General features: G+C 49.2%; 1 protein-coding gene across 1 annotated transcript in view; it reads left to right on the top strand.

Annotated features, from left to right (window-relative positions):
- Positions 1-26,616, top strand: part of LOC119977131 (dynein heavy chain 10, axonemal-like) — a 552,876-nt gene that overhangs the window by 48,522 nt on the left and 477,738 nt on the right. The window contains 2 exon segments of the mRNA XM_038817763.1: positions 2,870-3,100; positions 15,103-15,293. Of these exon segments, the coding sequence (XP_038673691.1) occupies positions 2,870-3,100; positions 15,103-15,293 (422 nt within the window).

Here is a 26,616-nt window from a genome sequence, read left to right as displayed (position 1 = left end):
TCAAGTGCAGTCCACGTCGAACCAACCTGCCTAACACATGGTACCAGAGTGATATTGATATTGACGGACCTACCTCGAGTGAATCAGCATTGACCAGCAAGCAGCCATCCGGTGAAATGGAAAACATCCACCCTCCTCCGCAGCTCCGCATCTCCGGCAACCTCAGCGCCAATTGGAAGATCTTCAAGCAAAAGTTCCTCTTATACATCGTGGCCGCCGACCTCGAGACCGCGTCCGATGCCAGGAAGATCGCGCTATTTCTCTCCACAGCGGGGGACCACGCCATCCACATCTACATCTCCGTTACGTTCGCTGAAGGCGAAGACAAGACGAAGTTCAAAACAGTCCTGCTGAAGTTCTGCAGCCGCTGCGACATTGAGGTGAATGAGATCTTTGAACGGTACATTTTCCAGCAGAGGCTTCAGGGTAAGGATGAACCTTTTCAGTCCTTCTTGACCCATCTCCGCATCCTCGCGCAGTCATGTAATTATGACTCGACAGCTGATTCCATGATCCAGGATCAGATCGTTTTCAGAGTCCACTCCGACTCCCTTCGCCAGCAGCTCCTGAAAGTCAAGCAGCTCACCCTCACCATCACCATCGAAACCTGCGTTGTCCATGAGCATGTTGAGAATCGTTACTCCCACATCAGGGCGGCAGAGACTGCCAAGCTGGCCTCCCACGAGATGGAATGGGTGCAGGCCATCGCACAGATGCAGGGCCTGAGCATCGAGGAAAGTGGCCGTTTTGCTCGCTTTTCCCGTGTCCCTGCCTATGCGTGCCACAACCGAGGGGATGACGAGACCGACGACCCTAACACATCACCCCACACTCACACCCCTCCGGCCTGGTGCCACCCTCCCCTCCCCTGGTGCACCCAGGAGCAACCCCCCAGGGACCATCAGTCCTCCCACTGTCCACGCCCGAGGATGAGGAGGATTTCGGCACGCTCCTGGAGTCACCGAGGACCAGACCGACACCGGAATCGCCGCCACCACTGAGTCAATCCTAACGTCAGATCTAGGCCCCGGACCGGCTGAACCTGTCATTGGTTCGGGACTGTTAAAGCACCTTGTACTGAACTCCAAAACATTTTTATGCCTCTGTATATTAAAACTTGTTCTGTATATAGTTCTCCGCCACCCCCGCCGGACTCAATTTTAACAGGGGGTGAATGTGGTAATCACCACTGTTGTATATATTAGGAGAGGTGTGGTAAGGCCCTGTACTACAGGTACGGGGGTAGTCCCTGCCTGCTGGCTCCGCCCAGTAGGCGGAGTATAAATATGTGTCCTCCCCGTACAGCAGCCATTTTGCCAGCTGCTGTTGGAGGCCACACATCCTAGTATAATAAAGCCTCAGTTGTATTCAACTCTCGTCTTTGAGCAATTGATCGTGCATCAGTGATATTACTCTTGATTAATCCCCCATTGTACTTGCATCATTATCCTCATTGTTGATGTCATGAGCTGTAAACCTGTTGGGCATTTCCAAGATTTCCCAGTACTGGTTCCTTCTGTCTCATACTTCTCTCTCCAGCAGTGCTAACCCACTTTTCCATTTTGCTTCAGTCTTTTTCACTATCTGTGAGGTTACAAACTTGTAGTGTATCTCAAAGGCAGCTTTCCACCCCTTGTGAAGGTTGTCTACTTGAAGATGAAAGTCTTTTCGCTCTTTATGTGGGTTCTTCATATATTCAGGCCACCCGACATCATGCATATAAACATGGAGAAGAATCGAGCTGTTGGCTCCAAAGGCCTATTTTGCTATTCTGTTTGATTGCAGCTGATCTGTACCTCCATTTACCTGCCATTGTATCGCAAGCCTTACCATCCTTATCCAACATAAACCTAATGGTACACAAGCAAAGCATTGCAGATGCTGAAAATCTAAACTAAAAACAGAAAATGTGGGCAATGCTCAGCCTATCAGGGAGCATCTGTGAACGTTTCAGCTCAATGACCGTTGTCAGAATCCGTCATCTATTGATATCCATTTAGAAATTTTCAATTGAGCCCCAGTATTCAAAGCCTTTTCGGGAAGCGAGTTTCAGATTTTCACCCCTTTATGTGGAAAGTAATTCCTGGATAAATTCCTTAACGGTATGGCTCAATTTGGATAATGCCCCTTTGTTCTGGACTTCCCCACCACAGGGGTTTGTTTCAGAGTATCAGCACTATTGAATCACTTAGCTGTTTTAAAAACCTAATCAGATCACTCCTATGTCCTGTAAACATGCCCTCATCTTTAAGCCTTGCCAGATCGTGTGAATCCCTGAAGCATCCCTCTAAGACCAAAATGTCCTTTCTGAGGTACGGCGTCCAGAACTGAACACACTTACTCCAGGTAGGGTATGATCAAGGCTCTGTAGAACTGAAGCATAACTTCCTCACTTCTGAATATGTGGGAAATTGGGTGGCATAGTAGCACAGTGGTTATCACTGTTGCTTCATAGTTCCAGGGTCCCAGGTTCGATTCCCGGCTTGGGTCACTGTCTGTGCGGAGTCTGCACGTTCTCCCCGTGTCTGCGTGGGTTCCCTCCGGGTGCTCCGGTTTCCTTCCACAAGTCCCTCCCGAAAGACGTGCTGTTAGGTGAATTGGACATTCTGAATTCTCCCTCTGTGTACCCGAACAGGCGGCGGAATGTGGCAACTAGGGGCTTTTCACAGTAACTTCATTGCTGTGTTAATGTAAGCCTACTTGTGGCAATAAAGATTATTATTACTACTTGAGTCCAGTCTTGGTGTAATAAATACTAATACTTTCCACAAAGTCAAAATGGTCCTTTCTTTATTATCAAGCTTTTTAAGATTGAGAACAAGAATGCATTTTCTTTTTGCACGAGGTAATATAGGAATCTCTTCTTCAGGGTAATAGTCCGTTGGCAGAGATTGATTTCTGGCGTGAACGCAATGCAACTCTCAGCGCCCTCAGCGAGCAGCTGAAACTGCCTGTGGTGAAGAAGATTGTTGACTTTGTCAGCAAAATTGATCTCGGTTTAATCCAGAACCTCAATTTAATCACGACGGATCTGACCAAGTATCATGTAGAAGCTGCAGACAATGTCAGATTCCTTTCGACCCTTGAACGGCATTTTAAGGTAAGGAAGAATTTAACTCATTGTGTAATACAGCAGTTAAAAATAGTGACTAGTGCGCCTGAAGATACAGGCTTTTGAAATACTTATGTACCAGAAACCTAATTGATAATTAATGTTAAAACACTAGTACTCCACTGTGGTAGTCACCACTGATGTATATATTAGGTGATTTGTGGTAAGGCCCTGTACTACAGGTACGGGGTTAGTTCCCTGCCTGCTGGCTCCGCCCAGTGGACGGAGTATAAATGTGTGTGCTCCCTGTACAGCAGCCATTTCGCCAGCTGCTGTAGGAGGCTACACATCTTAGTGTATTAAAGCCTCGATTGCATCCAACTCTCGTCTTTGTGCAATTGATCGTGCATCAATTGAATACACTAAAGTTTTCAGAAGATGGACCTCTGCATCAAGCCGGATCATCAGACACATCCTCTCCACTGTTTCTTGAAACCATACAATGTTTTGGGCTCAATTACTTCCTGTTGTAACAGATTCCCCAGGCTCTCCAGTCTTTGGGTGAAGAAATGTCTCCTCATCTCTGTCCTAAATGATCTACCCAGTATCCTCAGACTGTGACCCCTGGTTCTGTTCCTATCAGGAACATCCTTCTTGCTCCTGTACTCAAATCCTCTCGCTATGAAGGCCAACATACCATTTGCCTTCTTTACCGCCTGCTGTACCTGCATGCTTACCTTCAGTGACTGGTGTACGAGGACACCCAGGTCTCATTGCACGTTCCCCTCTCCTAATTTATGGCCATTCAGATAATAATCTGCCTTCTCATTTTTGCTACAAAATGGATAACCTCGCATTTATCCAAATTATACTGCATCTGGCATTCATTTACCCACTCGCTCAACTTGTTCAAATCACTCTGAAGGATCTCCTCATCTTCCTCACAGCTCACCCTCCCACACAACTTGGTGTCATCTGCAAATTTGGAGATACAACATTTTGTTGCATCCAAATCATTAATATATACTGTGAATAGCTGGGGTCCCAGCACCGATCCCTGTGGTACCCCACTGGTTACTGCCTGTCAATTTGAAAAGGACCCATTAATCCCTACTCTCTGTTTCCTGTCTGCCAACCAGTTTTCTATCCACCTCATTATACTGCCCCCAATCACATGCGCTTTAATTTTACACCCTAATCTTTTATGCGGGACTTTGTCAAGACCATTCTGAAAGTCCAAATACACCACATCCTCTGGCTCCCCCTCATCAATTCTACTAGTTCCATCATTAAAGAATTCCAGATTTGTCTAGCATAATTTCCCCTTTATAAATCCACGCTGACTCTGTCTGATCCTGCCACTGTTTTCGAAGTGCTTTGCTATAAAATCTTTGATAATGGATTCTAGAATTTTTCCCACTACTGTCATCAATCTGACTGGTCAATAATTCCCTGCCTTCTCTCGACCTCCCTTTTTAAATAGTGGAGTTACATTAGCCACCCTCTCATCTGCAGGGACTGCTCCAGAATCTATAGAATCCTGGAAGGTGACCACCAATGTATCCACTATTTCTAGAGCCACCTCCTTCAGTACCCTGGGATGTAGATTATCAGGTCCTGGAGATTTATCGGCCTTCAATCTCATCAATTTCCCCAACACCATTTCTCTACTAATATTGATCACCTTCAGTTCCACCTCCTCACCAGGGGCTGGTTTAGCTCAGTGGGCTAAATCGCTGGCTTTTAAAGCAGACCAAGCAGGTCAGCAGCACGGTTCGATTCCCTACCAGCCTCCCCGGCCAGGCACCGGAATGTGGCGACTAGGGGCTTTTCACAGTAACTTTTTTTTCTTTTCTTTTTTAAAAATAAATTTAGAGTACCCAATTATTTTTTCCAATTAAGGGGCAATTTAGTGTGGCCAATCTACCTATCCTGCACATCTTTGGGTTGTGGGGGTGAAACCCACGCAGACACGGGGAGAATGTGCAAAATCCACACGGACAGTGACCCAGGGCCCGGATTCGAACCCAGGTCCTCCGCGCCCGAGGCAGCAATGCTAACCACTGTGCCACCGTGCTGCCCTTTTCACAGTAACTTAATTGAAGTCTACTCGTGACAATAAGCGATTTTCATTTTTCATTTCACCAATGGAGAGCCCATAAAGCAGCGGGAGTTCAGAGACAGAGGGAGAGCCCATAAAGCAGCGGGAGTTCAGAGAGAGAGAGAGAGCCCATAAAGCAGCTGGAGTTCAGAGAGAGAGAGAGAGCCCATAAAGCAGCGGGAGTTCAGAGAGAGAGCTTAGAAAGTGGCGGCAGTTCAGAGACAGAGAGAACCCATAAAGCAGCGGGAGTTCAGAGACAGAGAACCCATAAAGCAGCGGGAGTTCAGAGACAGAGGGAGAGCCCATAAAGCAGCGGGAGTTCAGAGACAGAGAGCCCAGAAAGCGGCGGCAGTTCAGAGACAGAGAGAGAGCCCAGAAAGTGGCGGGAGTTCAGAGACAGAGAGCCCATAAAGCAGCGGGAGTTCAGAGACAGAGAGAGAGCCCAGAAAGTGGCGGGAGTTCAGAGACAGAGAGCCCATAAAGCGGCGGGAGTTCAGAGAGAGAGAGAGCCCAGAAAGCAGCAGGAGTTCAGAGATAGAGAGAACCCAGAAAGCAGCGGGAGTTCAGAGACAGAGAGCCCATAAAGCAGCGGGAGTTCAGAGACAGAGAGAGAGCCCAGAAAGCAGCAGGAGTTCAGAGATAGAGAGAACCCAGAAAGCAGCGGGAGTTCAGAGACAGAGAGAGAGCCCAGAAAGCAGCGGGAGTTCAGAGACAGAGAGAGAGAGAGAGCCCATAAAGCAGCGGGAGTTCAGAGACAGAGGAAGAGCCCAGAAAGCAGCGGGAGTTCAGAGAGAGAGAGAGAGCCCATAAAGCAGCGGGAGTTCAGAGACAGAGAGCCCATAAAGCAGCGGGAGTTCAGAGACAGAGAGAGAGCCCATAAAGCAGCGGGAGTTCAGAGACAGAGAGCCCAGAAAGCAGCGGGAGTTCAGAGACAGAGGGAGAGCCCAGAAAGCAGCGGGAGTTCAGAGACAGAGAGCCCAGAAAGCAGTGGGAGTTCAGAGAGAGGGAGCCCAGAAAGCGGCGGGAGTTCAGAGACAGAGGGAGAGCCCAGAAAGCAGCGGGAGTTCAGAGACAGAGAGAGCCCAGAAAGCAGCGGGAGTTCAGAGAGAGAGAGCCCATAAAGCAGCGGGAGTTCAGAGACAGAGAGCCCATAAAGCAGCGGGAGTTCAGAGAGAGTGGGAGAGCCCAGAAAGCAGCGGGAGTTCAGAGAGAGAGGGAGAGCCCAGAAAGCAGCGGGAGTTCAGAGACAGAGAGCCCAGAAAGCAGCGGGAGTTCAGAGAGAGTGGGAGAGCCCAGAAAGCAGTGGGAGTTCAGAGACAGAGGGAGAGCCCAGAAAGCGGCGGGAGTTCAGAGAGAGAGAGCCCAGAAAGCAGCGGGAGTTCAGAGAGAGTGGGAGAGCCCAGAAAGCAGTGGGAGTTCAGAGACAGAGAGAGCCCATAAAGCAGCGGGAGTTCAGAGACAGAGAGAGCCCAGAAAGCAGCGGGAGTTCAGAGACAGAGAGCCCATAAAGCAGCGGGAGTTCAGAGACAGAGAGCCCATAAAGCAGCGGGAGTTCAGAGACAGAGGGAGAGCCCAGAAAGCAGCGGGAGTTCAGAGACAGAGGGAGCCCAGAAAGCGGCGGGAGTTCAGAGACAGAGGGAGAGCCCAGAAAGCAGCGGGAGTTCAGAGACAGAGAGCCCATAAAGCAGCGGGAGTTCAGAGAGAGAGAGCCCAGAAAGCAGCGGGAGTTCAGAGAGAGAGAGCCCATAAAGCAGCGGGAGTTCAGAGACAGAGAGCCCATAAAGCAGCGGGAGTTCAGAGACAGAGAGCCCATAAAGCAGCGGGAGTTCAGAGACAGAGAGCCCATAAAGCAGCGGGAGTTCAGAGACAGAGAGAGCCCATAAAGCAGCGGGAGTTCAGAGACAGAGGGAGAGCCCAGAAAGCAGCGGGAGTTCAGAGAGAGAGAGCCCATAAAGCAGCGGGAGTTCAGAGACAGAGAGCCCATAAAGCAGCGGGAGTTCAGAGACAGAGAGCCCATAAAGCGGCGGGAGTTCAGAGACAGAGAGCCCATAAAGCAGCGGGAGTTCAGAGACAGAGAGAGAGCCCATAAAGCAGCGGGAGTTCAGAGACAGAGAGCCCATAAAGCAGCGGGAGTTCAGAGAGAGAGGGAGAGCCCATAAAGCGGCGGGAGTTCAGAGACAGAGAGCCCATAAAGCAGCGGGAGTTCAGAGAGAGAGAGAGCCCATAAAGCAGCGGGGGTTCAGAGACAGAGGGAGAGCCCATAAAGCAGCGGGAGTTCAGAGGGACACAGGATAAAAGAGCGCGAGGAGAGCGGCGGTGAGTCAGTGAAAGAGCGGGAGGGGACACATTGAGCGCGGCGGGGTGCCAGTGGGAGCAAAGATAATATAAGGCGGGAACTGGAAGTACGACCCGCGGACTACTGGGAAGGATTTTCTCCTAGCCAATAAATTCTGGTGGAGTGGATACCCGAGACACTACACGTATAGTGTCTCCCACCCGCCCTCCTCCTCTAACCTAATAATAAGACCCATTGGGGTGAGCAGGTAAGTGCTATATTATATTATTATTTTTTATTTGTTTTATATTTGTTTACCAGAACATGGTTGAAATTAAGTGGGATAGCAGGGAAGGTAGTGCAATGTTCCTCCTGCAGGATGTTTGAGGTGAGGGATGCCGTTAGTGTCCCTACTGATTTTACCTGCAGGAAGTGCAGCCAGCTCCAGCTCCTACAAGACCGAGTTATGGTACTGGAGCTGGAGTTGGATGAACTTCGGATCATTCGGGAGGCAGAGGTGGTCATAGATAGGAGCTTCAGGGAAGTAGTTACACCAAAGACTGGAGATAGATGGGTAACTGTAAGAGGGACTGGGAAGAAGCAGTCAGTGCAGGGACCCCCTGTGGTCGTTCCCCTGAGTAACAAGTATACCGTTTTGGATACTTGTGGGGGGGACGACTTACCAGGGGTAAGCCATGGGGTACGGGACTCTAGCATGGAGTCTGTCCCTGTTGCTCAGAAGGGAAGGGGGGAGAGAAGCAGAGCATTAGTAATTGGGGACTCAATAGTCAGGGGCACAGATAGGAGATTTTGTGGGAGCGAGAGAGACTCACGTTTGGTATGTTGCCTCCCAGGTGCAAGGGTAAGTGATGTCTCGGATCGTGTTTTTCGGGTCCTTAAGGGGGAAGGGGAGCAGCCCCAAGTCGTAGTCCACATTGGCACTAACGACATAGGTAGGAAAGGGGACAAGGATGTCAGGCAGGCCTTTAGGGAGCTAGGATGGAAGCTCAGAGTGAGAACAAACAGAGTTGTTATCTCTGGGTTGTTGCCCGTGCCACGTGATAGTGAGACGAGGAATAGGGAGAGAGAGCAATTAAACACGTGGCTACAGGGATGGTGCAGGCGGGAGGGATTCAGATTTCTGGATAACTGGGGCTCTTTCTGGGGAAGGTGGGACCTCTATAGACAGGATGGTCTACATCTGAACCTGAGGGGCACCAATATCCTGGGGGGGAGATTTGTTAGTACTCTTTGGGGGGGTTTAAACTAATTCAGCAGGGGCATGGGAACCTGGATTGTAGTTTTGGGGTACGGGAGATTGAGAGTAGAGAGGTCAGGAGCACAGATTTGACTTCGCAGGAGGGTGCCAGTGTTCAGGTCGGTGGTTTGAAGTGTGTCTATTTCAATGCCAGGAGTATACGAAATAAGGTAGGGGAACTGGCAGCATGGGTTGGTACCTGGGACTTCGATGTTGTGGCCATTTCAGAGACATGGATAGAGCAGGGACAGGAATGGTTGTTGCAGGTTCCGGGGTTTAGGTGTTTTAGTAAGGTCAGAGAAGGGGCAAAAGAGGGGGAGGTGTGGCGCTGCTAGTCAAGGACAGTATTACGGTGGCAGAAAGGATGCAAGATGGGGACTCTTCTTCCGAGGTAGTATGGGCTGAGGTTAGAAACAGGAAAGGAGAGGTCACACTGCTGGGAGTTTTCTTTCGGCCACCTAATAGTTCTAGAGATGTAGAGGAAAGGATGGCGAAGATGATTCTGGAAAAGAGCGAAAGTAACAGGGTAGTTGTTATGGGAGACTTTAACTTTCCTAATATTGACTGGAAAAGATATAGTTCGAGTACATTGGATGGGTCGTTCTTTGTACAATGTGTGCAGGAGGGTTTTCTGACACAATATGTTGACAGGCCAACAAGAGGTGAGGCCACTTTGGATTTGGTTTTGGGTAATGAACCAGGCCAGGTGTTAGGTCTGGAGGTAGGTGAACACTTTGGAGACAGTGACCACAATTCGGTGACCTTTACATTAGTGATGGAAAGGGATAAGTATACCCCGCAGGGCAAGTGTTATAGCTGGGGGAAGGGCAATTATGATGCCATTAGACATGACTTAGGATGTGTAGGTTGGAGAAGTAGGCTGCAAGGGTTGGGCACACTGGATATGTGGAGCTTGTTCAAGGAACAGCTATTGCGTGTTCTTGATCAGTACGTACCAGTCAGACAGGGAGGAAAGGGTAGAGCGAGGGAACCGTGGTTTACCAAAGAAATGGAATCTCTTGTTAAGAGGAAAACGGAGGCCTCTGTGAAGATTAGACGTGAAGTTTCAGTTGGGGCGCTTGATAGTTACAGGGAAGCGAGGAAGGATCTAAAGAGAGAGCTAAGACGAGTAAGGAGGGGACATGAGAAGTCTTTGGCAGGTAGGATCAAGGAAAACCCAAAAGTTTTCTATAGGTATGTCAGGAATAAAAGAATGACTAGGGTAAGAGTAGGGCCAGTCAAGGACAGTGGTGAGAAGTTGTGTGTGGAGGCTGAGGAGATAAGCAAGATACTAAATGAATACTTTTTGTCAGTATTCACTCAGGAAAAAGATAATATTGTGGAGGAGAATGCTGAGACCCAGGCTATTAGAATAGATGGCATTGAGGTGCATAGGGAAGAAGTGTTGGCAATTCTGGACAAGGTGAAAATAGATAAGTCCCCGGGGCCTGATGGGATTTATCCTAGGATTCTCTGGGAAGCCAGGGAAGAGACTGCTGAGCCTTTGGCTTTGATTTTTATGTCATCATTGGCTACAGGAATAGTGCCAGAGGACTGGAGGATAGCAAATGTGGTCCCTTTGTTCAAGAAGGGGAGTAGAGATAACCCCGGTAACTATAGGCCGGTGAGCCTAACGTCTGTGGTGGGTAAAGTCTTGGAGAGGATTATAAAAGATACGATTTATAATCATCTAGATAGGAATAATATGATTAGGGATAGTCAGCATGGTTTTGTGAAGGGTAGGTCATGCCTCACAAACCTTATCGAGTTCTTTGAGAAGGTGACTGAACAGGTGGACGAGGGTAGAGCAGTTGATGTGGTGTATATGGATTTCAGTAAAGCGTTTGATAAGGTTCCCCATGGTCGGCTATTGCAGAAAATACGGAGGCTGGGGATTGAGGGTGATTTAGAGATGTGGATCAGAAATTGGCTAGTTGAAAGAAGACAGAGAGTGGTGGTTGATGGGAAATGTTCAGAATGGAGTTCAGTTACGAGTGGCGTACCACAAGGATCTGTTCTGGGGCCGTTGCTGTTTGTCATTTTTATAAATGACCTAGAGGAGGGCGCAGAAGGATGGGTGAGTAAATTTGCAGACGACACTAAAGTGGGTGGAGTTGTAGACAGTGCGGAAGGATGTTGCAGGTTACAGAGGGACATAGATAAGCTGCAGAGCTGAGCTGAGAGGTGGCAAATGGAGTTTAATGTGGAGAAGTGTGAGGTGATTCACTTTGGAAAGAATAACAGGAATGAGGAATATTTGGCTAATGGTAAAATTCTTGGTAGTGTGGATGAGCAGAGGGATCTCGGTGTCCATGTACATAGATCCCTGAAAGTTGCCACCCAGGTTGATAGGGTTGTGAAGAAAGCCTATGGTGTGATGGCCTTTATTGGTAGAGGGATTGAGTTCCGGAGCCATGAGGTCATGTTGCAGTTGTACAAAACTCTAGTACGGCCGCATTTGGAGTATTGCGTACAGTTCTGGTCGCCTCATTATAGGAAGGATGTGGAAGCTTTGGAACGGGTGCAGAGGAGATTTACCAGGATGTTGCCTGGTATGACCGGAAAATCTTATGAGGAAAGGCTGATGGACTTGAGGTTGTTTTCGTTAGAGAGAAGAAGGTTAAGAGGTGACCTATTAGAGGCATACAAAATGATCAGAGGGTTAGATAGGGTGGACAGCGAGAGCCTTCTCCCGCGGATGGAGGTGGCTAGCACGAGGGGACATAGCCTTAAATTGAGGGATAATAGATATAGGACAGAGGTCAGAGGTGGGTTTTTTACGCAAAGAGTGGTGAGGCCGTGGAATGCCCTACCTGCAACAGTAGTGAACTCGCCAACATTGAGGGCATTTAAAAGTTTATTGGATAAGCATATGGATGATAAGGGCATAGTGTAGGTTAGATGGCCTTTAGTTTTTTCCATGTCTGTGCAACATCGAGGGCCGAAGGGCCTGTACTGCGCTGTATCGTTCTATGTTCTATGTTCAAACCATGCATTCCCAACATTTTTGGTATTTTTTTGTGTCCTCATTTGTGAAGACAGAACCAAAGTATATATTTGGTTTCTCAGCCATTTCTTTGCCCCCTGTTATACATTCCCCTGTTGCTGACTGTAAGGGACCTACATTTTTATTCACCAGTCTTTTTCTATTCACACATCTATAGAAACTTTTACAGTCAGTTTTTATGTTCCCTGCAAGCTTGCTCTCATAGCCTATTTTCCCTTCTCAATCCTTTGATCCTTCTTTGCTAAATTATAAACTGCTCCCAATCCTTAGACCTGTTGTTTTTCATGGCCAATTTATATGCTTTTTCCTTGGATCGAATACTGTCCTTAATTTTCCTTGTAAGCCATGGATTGGCCACCTTTCCCATTTTAGATTTGTGCCAGACAGGAATGAACAGTTGCTGTAGTTGCTCCATGCGCTCCTTGAATGTTTACCATTGCTTATCCACTGTCATCCCTTTCAGTAACATTCCCCAATCGATCAGAGGCAACTTGTGCCTCGTGCCATTGTCGTTTCCTTTATTAAGGTTCAGGTCTCTAGTCTCGGAAGCAACTACTTCACTCTCCATTTTGTTGAAAAATTCTATCATATTATGGTCGCTGGGGCAGCACGGTAGCATAGTGTTTAGCACAATTGCTTCACAGCTCTAGGGTACCAGGTTCGATTCCTGGCTTGGGTCACTGTCTGTGCGGAGTCTGCACATTCTCCCCGTGTCTGCGTGGGTTTCGTCCGGGTGCTCCGGTTTCCTCCCACAGTCCAAAGATGTGCAGGTTAGGTAGATTGGCCATGATAAATTGCCCTTAGTGTCCAAAATTGCCCTTAGTGTTGGGTGGGGTTACTGGATAGGGTGAATGTGGGCGAATTAAGTGGGGTGCTCGTTCCAAGAGCCGGTGCAGACTCGATGGGCTGAATGGCTTCCTTCTGCACTGTAAATTCTATGAGTCTATGATTCATCCACAAGGGGTCACGCACAATCAGATTCCCAATGATTCTGTCCTCTTTACACAGTACCCAGTCTAGGATGGCCTGTTCTCTAGTTGGCTCCTCAACATTTTGATCCAAAAAATCATCCCGCGTACACTCCAGGAATTCAAAGAACAAAAGAACACAGGTACAGGCCCTTCGGCCCTCCAAGCCTGTGCTGACCATGGTACCTGCGTAAACTGAAACCGTCTGCACTTTTGGAGTCCGTATCCTCCCATACCCTCCTGATTCATATATTTGTCCAGATGTCCCTTAAATGCCGCTATTGTACCTGCTCCCACCAGCTCCCCAGGCAGCGCGGTCCATATATTTCCCACCCTCTGTGTAAAAAAACTTCCCCACACATCTGTTCTAAACTTTTCCCCACACACTTTAAACCTATGTCCCCTAGTACTTGACTCTCCTACCCGAGGAAAGAGCATCTGACTATTCACTCTGTCTATGCCACTCATAATCTTGTAGACCTCTATCAGGTCGCCTCTCAACCTGTCGTTCCAGTCAGAACAGATCGAGTTTATCTAACCTCTCCTCATAGCTAATGCCCTCTACACCAGGCAACATCCTAGTAAACCAATTCTGTACCCTCTCCAAGGCATCCACATCCTTCTGGTAGTGTAGCGACCAGAATTGTACACACTATTCCAAATGAGGCCTAACTAAGGTTCTATACAGCTGCAACATGATCGGTGGACATGCACACCCAGATCTCTCTGCCTATTAATACTCGTAAGATTTCTGCCATTTATTGTGTAATTCCTACACACATTGGACCTTCCAAAGTGCATTACCTCACACTTGTCTGAATTAAACTCCATCTGCCATTTCCCCACCCAAGACTCCAACCAGTTTATATCCTGCTGCATCCTCTGACAATCCTCCTCACTATCCGCCACTCCAATTTTTGTGTCGTCTACGAACTTACTAATCAGACCAGCTACATTTTCTTCCAAATCATTCATATACACCATAAACAACAAAGGCCCCAGAGCTGATTCCTGTGGATCGCCTCTAGTCAGTCTTCCATTCAGAAAAGCACCCTTCCATTGCTGCCCTCTGTCTTCTGTGCCCAAGCCAGTTCTACATCCAACTTGCCAGCTCACCTCTGATCCCATGTGACTTCACCTTTTGTACCAGTCTGGTTTGAGTATCGTGTCAAAGGTATTGTGGCTCCTCTATGGTATTGTGGCTAATTTGATTTGCCCAATCTATATGCAGATTAAAATCAACCCGAATTACAGTTGTCCCTTTATCACACGCGTCTCGAATTTCCTATTTAATGTAATTCCCAACAATCTCACTGCAGTTTGGAGGTCTTTATAAGACTCTCACTAATGTTTTTTGCCTCAGCTCTACCCATATAGATTCCGCATTGTCGGAGCTAATATCCTCCCTCACTATTGTGTTAATTTCCTCGTTAACCAGCAATGCAAACCCAACGTCTTTTCCGTTTTGTCTGTCTTTCCTAAATACTGAGTACCCTTGGGCATTCAGTTCCCATCTCCTGGTCACCCTGCAGCCATGTGTCCATAATCCTGACTATATCATACCCATTTACATCTATTTGTGCAATTAGTTCATCCACTTTATTGCGAATGCGCTGCACGTTAAGGCACAAAGCCTTGAAGCTTATCTTTTTAACATTAGTAGTCCCGCTGCCAATGTTTCACTGTGGCCCCATTTGAATCCGGTGAAAAGTTTAAGTGGGGGGAGGAGGTTAGAAATTGGGTAATAGTTAACCTGTTGTATTTGCTGCATATTTAATTGTAGTTATGGTGGCTATAATTGTTGGGCAGCTAAAGACCAAAGACTTTGGATGTTTTCCTAAGAAATATTTATTAAATTCACTTGTGTTGTGACTCTGGGTCAAGTGGGGCTGAAATTGACCAGGTACTAGCCCAGGGGATAGTAACACTTTTACCTCTTTATTTGTCTTCCTAATATTAATATTGTTTGTTTTCCATCACAGTCCCTTTGAGGAGATCTGAGTAGCTAAATGCCTTATCCTTTTGCATAACCAACCTGTTCCCAGGTTTAAGCAAAGCCGCCCTCTATTCAGCACATCAGTTACTTGGGTGCTCCTTCTTCATTATTTGCGTACTTTTGCCAAAATGAGGCCTGACCTTGAATGGTGAGCCTCAAAGTGATCTAGATGATTCAAAGCTGATCATTTCCTAGGGAAAGATTTCCAAGTAGTTCTACCTCGATTTTTCAGAGCATGTGTGCCATTCTGGTATTTTGGAGAAAGTTCACTAGTTTCTTTTGCTGTAAAACTTTTTTCTAATGATGCAACTGCTGTTCTTTGATTCACTCTTGTTCTTTGTTACGTACCATGGATAAATTTGCTGTGCGGGTCTCAGGCAATAATGCTGATGTTTACATATGAATTTGCAGTTCCTGATCTTTGAAATTTACTGATTTTCCTTAGAACCTGTCACATGGATCAAAATTTCAAGTGGTGATAGATACAATTCCTTCAATGATGAATGCCTTGAGGATGGTCTGGATTATTTCTCGTCACTATAACAAGGATGAGAGAATGGTTCCCTTAATGGAGCGGATTGCATGGGAGATTTCACAAAGAGTCCGTAAAGTAATCAATACCCGGGCAATATTCAGGTGAGCAAAGTCAGTGGCACTCCGAGTTCTACTGATGGTTAGAAATGTGTGTGTATGTGTTAGTGTATCCAACTGCTAGGAGTGACGACTTTTATTGGATTATAGCAATGCTTTCTATACCACAACAATAGCAAATTATATTCACACTACATCTTTAACACAGGCTAATATCCCAGAGGCTCAATCAGAAAAAAGGAGATGGCTAGACAAAAAAAGGAGATATCAAGTACGGTGCGTGGGTTTCCTCCGGGTGCTCCGGTTTCCTCCCACAGTCCAAAGATGTGCGGGTTAGGTGGATTGGCTATGCTAAATTGCCCTTAGTGTCCTAAAAAATAAGGTTTAAGGGGGGGGGGGGGGGTTGTTGGGTTACTGGTATGGGGTGGATACATTGACTTGAGTAGGGTGATCATTGCTCGGCACAACATCGAGGGCCGAAGGGCCTGTTCTGTGTTGTACTGTTCTTTGTTAAGAGGAGGTATTAATGAGGTTGTAAAATGTGTAGGGAGAGACAGAGGAGTTTAGAGCATGGGCGAGATGGTCAAAGACATGGGCACCAGTGGTGAACAAGAATCATTGTGATATCCAAGTGATTTCTCTGTTGAGGAATATTCTCAGTTTGTGCTTTCAGTTCGCTTGTACTTTGTTTTCTAATTTGTGGACTGGGCTGCGGCATTTTCCGTGGCTGGAGGGGATTCTGGAAGTTCCCCAAAATCTCAGAAATTTCAACGGTCCATTTAGAAGCTGATATGAAACATGTAAAAATATTGGAAATAGATGAATTTCAAAGCAGAAAAAGGTTGAAATTCAGCAACTTTACCTCTAAATGTTACAGAAAAAAACAGATAACTAAAATTTGAATCCAGTAAGAAGTCTTACAACACCAGGTTAAAGTCCAACAGGTTTGTTTCAAACACGAGCTTTCGGAGCACGGCTCCTTCTTCAGGTTCACCTGAAGAAGGAGCCGTGCTCCGAAAGCTCGTGTTTGAAACAAACCTGTTGGACTTTAACCTGGTGTTGTAAGACTTCTTACTGTGCTCACCCCAGTCCAACGCCGGCATATCCACATCATTAAAATTTGAATGATATCCACTTGCTAACGTTGGCAACTGATTTCTCTCAGTAATTTCAAATGAACTAAGCAGCTGGTGCAGATGGGAGGTCAAAAATCATGTGTGGGATTGTCCGTCCTTAGGGCGCCCAGACTGTGTTCCCCGATGGGTGGGATTGTCCGTCCTTAGGGCGCCCAGACTGTGTTCCCCGATGGCTGGGATTGTCTGTCCCCAGGGCGCCCAGACTGCGTTCCCCGATGGGTGGGACTGTCCGTCCCCAGGGCGCCCAGACTGTGTTCCCGATGGGTGGGATTGTCCGTCCCCAGGGCGCCCAGACTGTGTTCCCCGATGGGTGGGATTGTCCGTCCCCAGGGCGCCCAGACTGTGTTCCCCGATGGGCGGGATTGTCCGTCCCCAGGGCGCCCAGACTGTGTTCCCCGATGGGCGGGACTGTCCGTCCCCAAGGTCCCCAGACTGTGTTCCCCGATGGGCGGGATTGTCCGTCCCCAGGGCGCCCAGACTGTGTTCCCCGATGGGTGGGACTGTCCGTCCCCAGGGCGCCCAGACTGTGTTCCCGATGGGCGGGATTGTCCGTCCCCAGGGGGCTCAGACTGCGTTCCCCGATGGGCGGGACTGTCCGTCCCCAGGCGCCGAGACTGCGTTCTCCGATGGGTGGGATTGTCCGTCCCCAGGGCGCCCAGACTGTGTTCCCCGATGGGTGGGATTGTCTGTCCCCAGGACGCCCAGACTGCGTTCCCCGATGGGTGGGATTGTCCGTCCCCAGGGCGCCCAGACTGTGTTCCCCGATGGGTGGGATTGTCCGTCCCCAGGGCGCCCAGACTGCGTTCCCCGATGGGTGGGACTGTCCGTCCCCAGGGCGCCCAGAATGCGATCCCCGATGGGTGGGATTGTCCGTCCCCAGGGCGCCCAGACTGTGTTCCCCGATGGGTGGGATTGTCCGTCCCCAGGGCGCCCAGACTGTGTTCCCCGATGGGTGGGATTGTCCATCCCCAGGGAGCCCAGACTGTGTTCCCCGATGGGTGGGATTGTCCGTCCCCAGGGCGCCCAGACTGTGTTCCCCGATGGGTGGGATTGTCCGTCCCCAGGGCGCCCAGACTGCGTTCCCCGATGGGTGGGACTGTCCGTCCCCAGGGCACCCAGACTGCGTTCCCCGATGGGTGGGATTGTCCGTCCCCAGGGCGCCCAGACTGCATAACCCGATGGGTGGGATTGTCCGTCCCCAGGGCGCCCAGACTGCGTTCCCCGATGGGTGGGATTGTCTGTCCCCAGGACGTCCAGACTGTGTTCCGATGGTCGGGATTGTCCGTCCCCAGGGCGCCCAGACTGTGTTCCCCGATGGGTGGGATTGTCCGTCCCCAGGGCGCCCAGACTGTGTTCCGATGGTCGGGATTGTCCGTCTCCAGGCGCCCAGACTGCGTTCCCCGATGGGTGGGATTGTCTGTCCCCAGGGCGCCCAGACTGCGTTCCCCGATGGCTGGGATTGTCCGTCCCCAGGCGCCCAGACTGTGTTCCCCGATGGGCAGGACTGTCCGTCCCCAGGGCGCCCAGACTGCGATCCCCGATGGGTGGGATTGTCCGTCCCCAGGGCGCCCAGACTGTGTTCCCCGATGGGTGGGATTGTCCGTCCCCAGGGCGCCCAGACTGTGTTCCCCGAAGTGTGGGACTGTCCGTCCCCAGGGCGCCCAGACTGTGTTCCCGATGGGCGGGATTGCCCGTCCCCAGGGGGCTCAGACTGTGTTCCCCGATGGGCGGGACTGTCCGTCCCCAGGCGCCGAGACTGCGTTCCCCGATGGGTGGGATTGTCCGTCCCCAGGGCGCCTAGACTGTGTTCCCCGATGGGTGGGACTGTCCATCCCCAGGGCGCCCAGACTGCGTTCCCCGATGGGCGGGACTGTCCGTCCCCAGGGCGCCGAGACTGCGTTCCCCGATGGGCGGGATTGTCCATCCCCAGGCGCCCAGACTGTGTTCCCCGATGGGTGGGATTGTCCGTCCCCAGGGCGCCCAGACTGTGTTCCCTGATGGGCAGATTGTCCGTCCCCAGGGCGCCGAGACTGCGTTCCCCGATGGGCGGGATTGTCCATCCCCAGGCGCCCAGACTGTGTTCCCCGATGGGTGGGATTGTCCGTCCCCAGGGCGCCCAGACTGCGTTCCCCGATGGGTGGGATTGTCCGTCCCCAGGGCGCCCAGACTGCGTTCCCCGATGGGTGGGACTGTCCGTCCCCAGGCGCCGAGACTGCGTTCCCCGATGGGTGGGATTGTCCGTACCCAGGCGCCCAGACTGTGTTCCCCGATGGGTGGGATTGTCCGTCCCCAGGGCGCCCAGACTGTGTTCCCTGATGGGCAGATTGTCCGTCCCCAGGGCGCCCAGACTGTGTTCCCCGATGGGTGGGATTGTCCGTCCCCAGGGCGCCCAGACTGCGTAACCCGATGGGCGGGATTGTCCGTCCCCAGGGCGCCCAGACTGCGTTCCCCGATGGGTGGGATTGTCTGTCCCCAGGACGTCCAGACTGTGTTCCGATGGTCGGGATTGTCCGTCCCCAGGGCGCCCAGACTGTGTTCCCCGATGGGTGGGATTGTCCGTCCCCAGGGCGCCCAGACTGTGTTCCGATGGTCGGGATTGTCCGTCCCCAGGCGCCCAGACTGCGTTCCCCGATGGGTGGGATTGTCCGTCCCCAGGGCGCCCAGACTGTGTTCCCCGATGGGTGGGATTGTCCGTCCCCAGGGCGCCCAGACTGTGTTCCCCGATAGATGGGATTGTCCGTCCCCAGGGGGCTCAGACTGCGTTCCCCGATGGCTGGGATTGTCCGTCCCCAGGCGCCCAGACTGCGTAACCCGATGGGTGGGATTGTCCGTCCCCAGGGGGCTCAGACTGCGTTCCCCGATGGGTGGGATTGTCCGTCCCCAGGACGCCCAGACTGTGTTCCCCGATGGGTGGGATTGTCTGTCCCCAGGACGCCCAGACTGTGTTCCCCGATGAAAATCAAAATGAAAATCGCTTATTTTCACGAGTAGGATTCAATGAAGTTACTGTGAAAAGCCCCTAGTTGCCACATTCCGGCGCCTGTCCGGGGAGGCGGGTACGGGAATCGAACAGTGCTGCTGGCCTGCTTGGTCTGCTTTAAAAGCCAGCGATTTAGCTCAGTGTGCTAAACCAGCCCCTAGTGTTTCCCGATGGGTGGGATTGTCCGTCCCCAGGGCGCCCAGACTGCGTTCCCCTATGGGCCGGATTGTCCGTCCCCAGGTCGCCCAGACTGCGTTCCCCGATGGGTGGGATTGTCCGTCCCCAGGCGCCCAGACTGTGTTCCCCGATGGGTGGGATTGTCCGTCCCCAGGGGGCTCAGACTGTGTTCCCCGATGGGTGGGATTGTCTGTCCCCGGGGCGCCCAGACTGCGTAACCCGATGGCTGGGATTGTCCGTCCCCAGGGTCCCCAGACTGTGTTCCCCGATGGGTGGGATTGTCCGTCCCCAGGGAGCCCAGACTGTGTTCCCCGATGGGCGGGACTGTCCGTCCTCAGGGAGCCCAGACTGTGTTCCCCGATGGGCGGTATTGTCCATCCCCAGGGTCCCCAGACTGCGTTTCCCGATTTGACGGAGAACTGGGCATCGATGCAAAATCCGTTTGGGGGACAGGTGCCAACTCAAAGCCATGCTCAGAGCCACGCTGGCGGCGTGAATGACATCCACCGCATACCAGCGGAATCATGGAAATAAATACAAATAGGTAATTTTAAAAAATGTATTTTATTCCAAACGTATTCAACGGTTACAGAACATAAACAGACTGGGGAACATACTCCCCAACACACAATTATACAGTTTGTACAAACTTTTCCCCATTTCCCCCCCCCCCGCCCATGACGAACAATGTGGCCATGAACTCCTCGCCTCAAAACCCTCCGGTGGACCCCATAATTCGTATTTAATCTTTTCCAGGCGAAGAAAGTCGTATAAATCTTCCAGTCAGGCCGGCACCCCCTGCAGCGCGACCGACCGCCATTCCAATAATATTCTCTCCGGTCAATCAGAGAGGCGAAGGCCACGACATCGGCCTTCCTCCTCTCCATCAGCTCCAGCTTCTCCGATATCCCAAATATCGCCACCAAAGTGTCCAGCCCAACCTCCTCTCACATTATACTTGTTACTGCTGCAAACATTCCCGCCCAAAGTCTCTCCAACTTCTCGCAGCCCCAGAACATATGTGCGTGATTTACTGGCCCTCGCCCACACTTCTCACACTCGTCTACCACTCCCTTGAAAAACTCACTGATTCTTGCCCAAGTCAAATGCACCCTATGTACCATCTTGAATTGTATCAGGCTCAACTTTATGCATGAGGAAGTCGCGTTTACTCTACATAGCGCCTCATTCCACCCCCCCAGTTCTCCTTAATGTTCACCATCTGCTCACCTCCCTGCTCTCCCAGCCACCCATATATATCTCCGATCCTGCCCTCCCCTTCCACTCCTGGAAACAGCAGTCGCTCCAACAGGACATAATGAAAAATGAAAAAAAATGAAATGAAAATCGCTTTTTGTCACAAGTAGGCTTCAAATGAAGTTACTGTGAAAAGCCCCTAGTCGCCACATTCCGGCACCTGTTTGGGGAGGCTGGTACGGGAATTGAACCATGCTGCTGGCCTGCCTTGGTCTGCTTTCAAAGCCAGCGATTTAGCCCAGTGCTAAACCAGCATAATTAGGTAGTTTGGAGAACTCTTTCCAAACCTTCCACGCGAAGACTCACTATCTAAACTCACTTCCTCTTGGAAGCTCCACCCTCTCCTTCAGCTCCTCTATAGTAGCAAACCTTCTTCCAGGTACAGATCCCTCGCCTTAACCAGCCCCACTTCTCTCCACTCCCTATACATACCATCTATTCCCCACCCGGCTCAAAACTGTGGTTTTTGCACAGCGGCGTTAACACCGACATCGCCTCTATCCTAAAGTGCCTCCTCAGTTGGTTCCAGACATTCACTGTGGACTGTAATAATGCAGCAGGTTCGGCAACGCCAACCCCCCCTCCTGCCTCTGCCTCTGCCTCTGTAACAGGATCCCCTTAACCCTTGACACCCTTCTCCAGACTCAACATCCACCAATTCCTTCTCTTTGGTGAATACTGATACAAAGTATTCATTTCATACCTCGCCCATTTCCTCTGGCTCCACACATAGATTCCCTTGCCTGTCCTTCAGTGGGCCAACCCTTTCTCTGGCTACCCTCTTGCTTTTTATGTACGTGTAGAAAGCCTTGGGATTTTCATTAACCCTATTTCCCAATGACTTTGTGCAACCTTTTAGCTCTCCTGACTCCTTGCTTAAGTTCCTTCCTATTTTCCTTATATTCCACACAGGCATCGTCTGTTCCCAGCCTTCCAGCCCTGACAAATGCCTCCTTTTTCTTTTTGACAAGGCCTACAATATCCCTCGTTATCCAAGGATTGTGAAATTTGCCATATTTATCCTTCTTCCTCACAGGAACATGCCGGTCCTGAACTCCTTTCAACTGACATTTGAAAGCCTCCCACATGTCAGATGTTGATTTACCCTCAAACACCCGCCCCCAATCTAGGTTCTTCAGTTCCTGCCTAATGTTGTTATAATTAGCCTTCCCCCAATTTAGCACATTCACCCTAGGACCACTCTTATCCTTGTCCACCAGCATTTTAAAACTTACTGAATTGTGGTCACTATTCCCGAAATGGTCCCCTACTGAAACTTCTACCACCTGGCCGGGCTCATTCCCCAGAACCAGGTCCAGTACAGCCCCTTCCCTAGTTGAACTATCTACATATTGTTTTAAGAAGCCCTCCTGGATGCTCCTTACAAACTCTGCCCCGTCCAAGCCCCGAGCACTAAGTGAGTCCCAGTCAATATTGGGGAAGTTAAAGTCTCCCATCACAACAACCCTGTTGCTTTTACTCCTTTCCAAAATCTGTCTACCTATCTGCTCCTCTATCTCCTGCTGGCTGTTGGGAGGCCTGTAGTAAACCCCCAACATTGTGACTGCACCCTTCTTATTCCTGATCTCTACCCATATAGCCTCACTGCCCTCTGAGGTGTCCTCCCGCAGTACAGCTGTGATATTCTCCCTAACCAGTAGCGCAACTCCGCCACCCCTTTTACATCCCCCTCCATCCCACCTGAAACATCTAAATCCTGGAACGTTTAGCTGCCAAACCTGTCCTTCCCTCAACCAGGTCTCTGTAATGGCAACAGCATCATAGTTCCAAGTACTAATTCAAGCTCTAAGTTCATCTGCCTTACCTGTTATACTTCATGCATTAAAACAATTGCACTTAAGGCCACCAGTCCCACTGTTTTCAGCAACATCTCCCTGTCTGCTCTTCCTCAGAGCCATGGTGGCCCTATTCCCTAGTTCTCCCTCAATTTTTTCACCTTCTGACCTATTGCTCTGGTACCCACCCCACTGCCAAATTAGTTTAAACCCTCCCGTGTGACACTAGCAAACCTCACGGCCAGGAAATTTATGCCTCTCCAGTTCAGATGCAACCCGGCCTTCTTATACAGGTCACACCTGCCCCGGAAGAGCTCCCAGTGATCCAGATAACTGAAACCCACCCTCCTCGACCAGCTATTTAGCCACATGTTTAGCTGCTCCATCTTCCTATTTCTAGCCTCACTGACACAGGAAGTAATCCCGAGATTACTTTCACGTCCCGAGTCTCTTTCATGTCCACAGAAGCGCCTATCTGTGACCCTGACTATAGAGTCCCCTATGGCTATTGCTCTTCTGCGCTTTGACCCTCCCTGCTGAACATCAGAGCCAGCCGTGGTGCCATTGCTCTGGCTGCTGTTGATAGGCTAACCGCCCCGACAGTATCCAAAGGGGTATACCTGTTTGAGAGGGGGACAACCACAGGGGATTTCTGCACTGACTGCCTGCCCCTTCTGATGGTCACCCATTTCTCTGTCTGCACCTTGGGTGTGACCACATTTATATAACTGCTATCTATGACGCTTTCCACCTCTGAGTAGTGATGACATTGTGAGAGTTGAAGATTCAAGCAATTGGTCAAGAAAAGCCATTGTACTTGAAGAAGTAGCACCTCGTTCCTACGACATACAGACAGAGGATGGGTTGGTTTTCAGAAGAAATCGTCACGCATTCTTGAAAACCAGAGAAGACTTTCACAACAATGTGATGGGTGATGAATCTACGTCAGAATCAGTGTCAGATAGTCCAGCAGTTCCTGAGCATGAGAATGTCATGGAGAACATTGAATCTACAAGTTCTGAGCAGCAAGGTCAAACGTCAACCAGAGTCAGAAGAAAACCTGATCGACTCAATTTGTAGATTTGGACTATTTGTACAAACTATGCTTGCTGTTCTTTTGTGTATATATATAATATATCGTTGCTAAACAAGTTTAAATTTTTAAAAAATCATACTGTTAGACTCGTAGACTCATGATATCAAATGTAAATATACTGATGATAATGTATTAATTTATTATTTCAAAGGAAAGGGGATGTAGTGATATCATGGTTGTGTTGGAATTCCCCGACTGACCACTAGGAGTCTCACTAGTACATAATTGATTGTTTAAAGTCAGCTGACCCCTCAGACTGGCTGGAGGAAGTCAAAGAGAGGCTGCTTGTATAAAAGCAAATTACTGCGGATGCTGGAATCTGAAACTAAATGGAAAATGCTGGAGAATCTCAGCAAGTCTGGCAGCATCTGTAGGGAGAGAAAAGAGCTAACATTTCAAGTCCGATAACTCTTTGTCAAAGCAGCTGCTTGTGCATGATTTTACTGTTTATGAATCTGTTCTCTTGTATATAGTTTACCCACACTTAATGTTAATGAATTGTTTATAACTTTAACTACATGTATTTTTGTAATTATTAAGGCCATCGACAAGAACATTACAGAAAGGATCTGCCACATCAATCCACATAGCAGTTTGCAGTTTCAGTTTAAAACCAAAAGTGTGTGATTTTAAAGCCAGCCAGCAGACCCGGCATTAAACGAGAACCAAAAAACAGATGATTTTAGAAAGTTCCTTACAGAATGTATTTCAGATAAGACGTTAAACACAGGTCACATCTGTTCTGTCAGGCAGTCCCCATGGCACTTTCAAAGTGAGGCAGGGGAATTGATAGCGCTCCAGTAATACTATGACGAGCTTTGGGACATCCCGAGGTCATGACAATGCAAGTTCTTACTTTCCCCCAGTCTGCTACATTTCAGCCAACTGTAAGTGAATTAATTAGGGCAGCCTCATTAGCCACTGGTGGATGTGACAGTCTTGTCAAAGCCTGGCAAGGCTCAGGAGAGAGCTATGTAGAAGGTTCAAAGCAATAAAGCCTGTGTGATCCAGGCTCAATTCACAGCTTTTTCTTTTGCCTGTACCAACCACACAATCCCACCCTCATTGGCTGCCTCAGACCTCCGTCTACTTGCAGTGGACAAAGTTCCAGCGCTTGAGATCGATTGTCCAGGAACAATTTATCATTCAATAGACAAAGAATATTTTCTGTCATCAAAGCCCTCTTGTGTGGATAGCGATAGCACGTTATTGCAGGTTAATTAGTTGGGGCTAATTTACGAGATGATTTTGCCATTTGTGGACTTCGAAGTGAAACCTATAAACCTATTGAATATATCACTGTCAGTTCAAGATATTCTCATTTGTACATGGGATCGTTATTTACGGTGCTTGTGAAGTTAAATTCCTTTTTTATTCATTCACGGGAGATGAGTGTCACCGTCAAGGCCATCATTTATCGCCTATCCCGAATTGCTCTTGAGAAGGTGGTGATGAGTTGTCTACTTGAACTGCTGCATCTATGTGGTGTAGGAAATGAGTTTCAAAATGTTGACACAATGAGAGTGAAGAACGGCGATGCAGATCCAAGTCTGTAACTTAGAGGGAAACTTGCAGCTGATGGTGTTCCCAGGCACCTGCTGCACTTGCTTTCTTGACGGTGGAAGTCACAGGTTTGGAACATACTTTTGGATATTGATGTTTAGATATTGCAAAGGCCAGGTTCAAAGAAGCAGAGCTTGTTGCATAAGATGACAACAAGGTCTCACATAGCAGATTAATATGGCTTTCAAATGTCAGTTGAAACGAATTCAGGACCAGCATGTTCCTGTGAGGAAGAAGGATAAATAGGCAAATTTCACGATCCTTGGATAACGATGAATATTGCAGGCCTCGTCAAAAAGAAAAAGGAGGCATTTGTCAGGGCTAGAAGGCTGGGAACTGTTAGGCTAAATCTCAGTTCAATGAGTGAGTCGACACAGTAAGGCTTCAATCAAATAGTTTTTTACTTAGGATTGTAACACGTACAGCCATCTGAGTTATGGCTGGAGAAGGCGCATTCTGCCGAGCCTCAAGTTACACACACTGATAAAGGTTGTTCCGCGCTCAATAGCCTTGGGCGGGTTACATAGCTGCCCACTCACAGTACTGTTGCTAACATAAATGTTATCTAAACCGCCACCCCCATCGCCCTCCTTAGTCAGAGCTAGAAGCAGCTGCACAAATATACCTTACAATCCCTCCTTTGTCCTCTTATGAGGACAACAATTACTTCCCGCGCCCCCTATGTTTTGAAACGCGCGCAAAAATAAAAAATAAAAAACCCTTTTTGCCAAGCGTTCTATACCGCCTGGTTGGGTCCTGAGGTCTCTGGTAGGTGAGGACCCCCCCCATCCTCTTGGCTCGACCCGCCGGAGTCTCAAGTCCTTCCCAGGGGCGGTGTACATTATATACAATTTTTGCCTTGCCCCTTATAACCCGTGCGTTTTTCTTTCGTTCCCTTCCCCCCCCCAGTTTCACATTTCAGCTTCTAAGTATTCTTCTAGGAGGTAGTTCCTCCCGGTTGGCGAATGCCCTCAGCCCACGGGATTTTTCCGGGTTTTCTGATACACACCAGGTCCCCTTCTTTTATCGGACTCTCCTGTCCTTCTTCTCCGTCACCGGCCGCGTTGTTCACCTGTTGCGAAACTAAAGTGACCATGTTACCGAGCATTTTGATATATTGACTCATTTCAATTTCCCTATCTTCCCATGTTTGCACCCACTCCGGGTTGGTCTTGGGTCCTGGGTCGTTAAGAGGGTGAAAATTCAAAACTTAAGATTTGTAAGTTCCAATTAAAATGCATCTTCAGCTGTGTGGACTGTTCATTACTTTATCAGAATTTAAAAGGCCAGAACTCGCAGGCAAACCAGCATGGGAGTGTCAAGACATCTTCTGGATTACACACAAAAGCTTGTTGAAAGGGTT

This window comes from Scyliorhinus canicula, chromosome 1 (genome assembly GCF_902713615.1).
Source record: "Scyliorhinus canicula chromosome 1, sScyCan1.1, whole genome shotgun sequence".
NCBI lineage: Eukaryota > Metazoa > Chordata > Chondrichthyes > Carcharhiniformes > Scyliorhinidae > Scyliorhinus > Scyliorhinus canicula.
The sequence above is the reverse complement of the archived record's forward strand: the minus strand, read 5'-3'. Positions and strand labels throughout refer to the sequence as shown.